Source organism: Tinamus guttatus, unplaced genomic scaffold, assembly GCF_059628265.1.
Source record: "Tinamus guttatus ecotype Peru unplaced genomic scaffold, ASM5962826v1 Tinamus_guttatus_pri_ptg000314l, whole genome shotgun sequence".
In the NCBI taxonomy this organism is placed as follows: Eukaryota; Metazoa; Chordata; class Aves; order Tinamiformes; family Tinamidae; genus Tinamus; species Tinamus guttatus.
Genome location: NW_028288848.1, coordinates 7,038,876 through 7,041,882, shown reverse-complemented (window position 1 = coordinate 7,041,882; position 3,007 = coordinate 7,038,876). Strand labels below are relative to the sequence as shown.

At 66.0% G+C, this 3,007-nt stretch overlaps 1 protein-coding gene across 1 annotated transcript; it reads right to left on the bottom strand.

Moving 5' to 3' along the window:
- Positions 1 to 364: 364 nt before the first annotated feature.
- PGAM1 (phosphoglycerate mutase 1) lies at positions 365 to 2,651 on the bottom strand. Its single transcript, XM_088528705.1, has 4 exons — positions 2,424 to 2,651; positions 1,513 to 1,787; positions 716 to 896; positions 365 to 635 (listed from the first exon to the last, which is right to left on the bottom strand). Exons 1-4 carry the CDS (start codon positions 2,560 to 2,562, stop codon positions 466 to 468), a joined length of 765 nt encoding a protein of 254 aa, XP_088384831.1. The 5' UTR covers positions 2,563 to 2,651; the 3' UTR covers positions 365 to 465.
- Between the last annotated feature and the right edge of the window lie 356 nt (positions 2,652 to 3,007).

The window sequence follows — 3,007 nt, the reverse complement described above, 5'->3', positions numbered from 1 at the left end:
TGGCATACCCACGCCTGGAGGGGACACCCCTCTTGGTCACTGGCTGTGCTGCACTCACACCACCGCTCCTGCGGGGCTCCTGGAATGACTGAATCACGCAACGGAACTACAGTAACTGAGTGACAAGAGCTGCCGGGAAGCAAAGCGCGGGAGGAGCCGGGCGCGACAGGGCTGCGCGGAGCACCCGCTGCAGACGGGCCTGAGGGTGGGATGGTGCGGGGCAGAGCACGTGCGGTTACCGCCTGCCTTTCGCACCAGGCCTCCTCACGGAGCAGCCCTAGAGCACAGGCTCCCGGGCTATCTGCAGAGGGGAGCCTGCTCCAGCGGGAATGGGGCCTGGTCCCGGAGAGCTGCTCCCCGCTCCAGCTCTGCAGCTCCAAGTTCCTACGGCTGTGGGGTGTGTGCACAGGTGGGGCGGGGAGGGAAGGGGGCTCACCTACTACTCGCTAGCCCACGCATCCACCCTCACTTCTTGGCCTTGCCCTGGGCAGCAACGGCCTCCATGGCTTTGCGCACGGTCTCCTCGTCTCCCAGGAACTGCATGGGCTTGATAGGCTTCAGGTTCTTGTCCAGCTCGTAGACGATAGGGATCCCGGTGGGCAGGTTCAGCTCCATGATGGCCTCTTCCGACATGCCTGCGGAGAGGCACAGTGGCTCGCGGGGGGCCCTCCCCGGACCAAGCCGCTCGCCCCGAGGTGGGACAGGGCTGACCTACCTTCCAGGTGCTTAACAATCCCTCGCAAGCTGTTGCCGTGGGCTGCAATAAGGACCCGCTTGCCCTCCTTGATCTGAGGGACTATTTCTTCATTCCAGAAGGGCAGCGCCCGGGCAATGGTGTCCTTCAGGCTCTCGCACGTTGGCAGCTGGTCCTCGGTCAGGTCAGCGTAGCGACGGTCCTGCAGGCAGAGCCACTTTCACACAGCAGCCCCAAACCCACAGCTGCTGCACATTGAGGAGCCAGAGCTCAGGGCAGCTCCAGCTGGTAGAGCAAGGTGAGGCCAGGGCCTTCATCCACCTACACTCTGCCCAAGGACCGACGTAAATGCAGAGATGGGCTTGCAGCTCCCGCCAGCAGTGTCACTGCTGCTGTAACAGGACAGCAAACAGGACAAGGCCACTGCAGGCTGGGAAATGCCTTCAAGGTAAACCTCAGCTCTCAGCTATCACGCCTGCCTAGATAAGACAGTGCTTCCCACCCTCTGCTCTCTTTATTCACTGCCAATATCTAGGCATTGGTCATCGGACTAATGATTAACATGAATCCCCCTGGAATCAGTCTGTGCCATGCCCGGGGGTTCAACCTCCTCAGGGACAGCGCAGAGTGAGCCGAGCTCAGCACCAGCCATCCCCACAGAGACAGGAACAGAGGGCAGTACCAGGAATGCCTGACCCACCTCCCTTCCCTGAGGGAAAGGGGACCAACCATGGGACTCTGAGTATTCTTTGAGTTGTTTTTAGCCCAGAGGCTGCTTGACTAGAGAGGGAGGCACAGCCTGGAAAAACCTGCCTTACCTTGCTGATAGTGCTGTAGAAGGGGTGATCCGGCTGCATGGGAGGCGGGGGAATGTCGTATGAGCGTCTCCAGATCTTCACCTGGGCCTCTCCATGCTTAGCGGCCGTCTCAGCCTTGTTGAGACCAGTGAGCCCTCCGTAGTGCCTCTCGTTGAGGCGCCAGGTCCGCACCACAGGCAGCCACATCTGGTCGATGGCATCCAGGACGGTCCAGAGGGTGCGGATGGCCCGTTTCTGCACAGAGGTGAAGCAGATGTCGAACTCATAGCCAGCATCTGAAACAGAGCAGAGCCGCAGGCATCAGCGTGCAGCATCACCGAGCAAAGGCAGGGAAAAAAAAAAGAGCATCTTCCATCCAGGCACCAGGCCAACACTTTTGCTGCTGCTGTTTTCCAAGCTGAACTGTTATTTCAGTCACTCAGCTAACTGCTCCTTGCATTGGGGCACAGTGAGCAAGCTCTGGAAGCCTCCTGGCCCATTTTCCCGGCTACAGACGCTTCCAGGTCACAGAGAAGAGGCCGAGCACGTGCAGTGGAAGGGCCTGTGACTCACGGCATTGCCCGCAAAGGTGCCCACGGCTGAGGCGGCGGCTGGCGCGGCTAGAGCAGCCCGCGCCACGTGCGCCCGCCGCGCACACGGGCTGTGCCCGCCACGCAGGGCGGCTGCAGGGGAAGGACACGGCGCTTACATAACCGGGGACAGGGCAGCCGCGAGAGCTGCCCGGGCCTTCCGCGCCGGCGCCCGCAGAGCCCCGGGGGGGCCGCGGCGCTCGCCGCCTCCGCCGGGATTTGCCGGCGGCGCGGGAGGCGGCCGGGCCGGGCCGGGCCGGGCCAGGCCCGCGCGCCCCGCCCGGGCACGGCTCCCGCCCCCCCGCCCCGCGCCGCCCGGGTCCCCCCGCCCGCGCCAGGTACCTCGCAGGGCCTCGCCGCCGCGCTGCGCCTCCTGCTGCCCGGCGGGGCTCAGGTCGGCGTCGTACCAGCCGCTGAAGCGGTTCTCCAGGTTCCAGGCGCTCTCGCCGTGGCGGATGAGCACGAGGCGGTAGGCGGCCATGGCGGGGCGGTTGGGACCGTTAGGCTCGGCGCTCCGCTCGCCGCACGCGCTGCTTCCGCTCCTGCCGCCGCGCGCGACTGCGGCCCCCGCGCCCCGCCCCGCCCCGCGCCGCGCGCATGCGCAGCCGCCCGCCGCCGCCGGGAGGGGGCGCGCGCGCGCGCGGCGGCCGCCCAGGGCGCACGTAGCGCATGGCGCGGCGCGAAGGGCGGCGCGACCTTCGGCGCCCGTGACGTCACCGCCGCCGTAATGGCGCGAGGCGCGGCGCGGCCGCTGCCGTAGTGCGCAGAGTAGCGGCTCCCTCACGATGCCCGCAGACCCCCGCCGCGGCCCCGCCAAGGGCTCTGCACGTTCCAGCCAGCCCCTCGCAGCTGCTGTGCTGGTGCCATCTCTTGTGCTTGGGCAGCTTCTGGTGGAAAATCTTGTGCTGCCTGTAGAGCTTGCACTG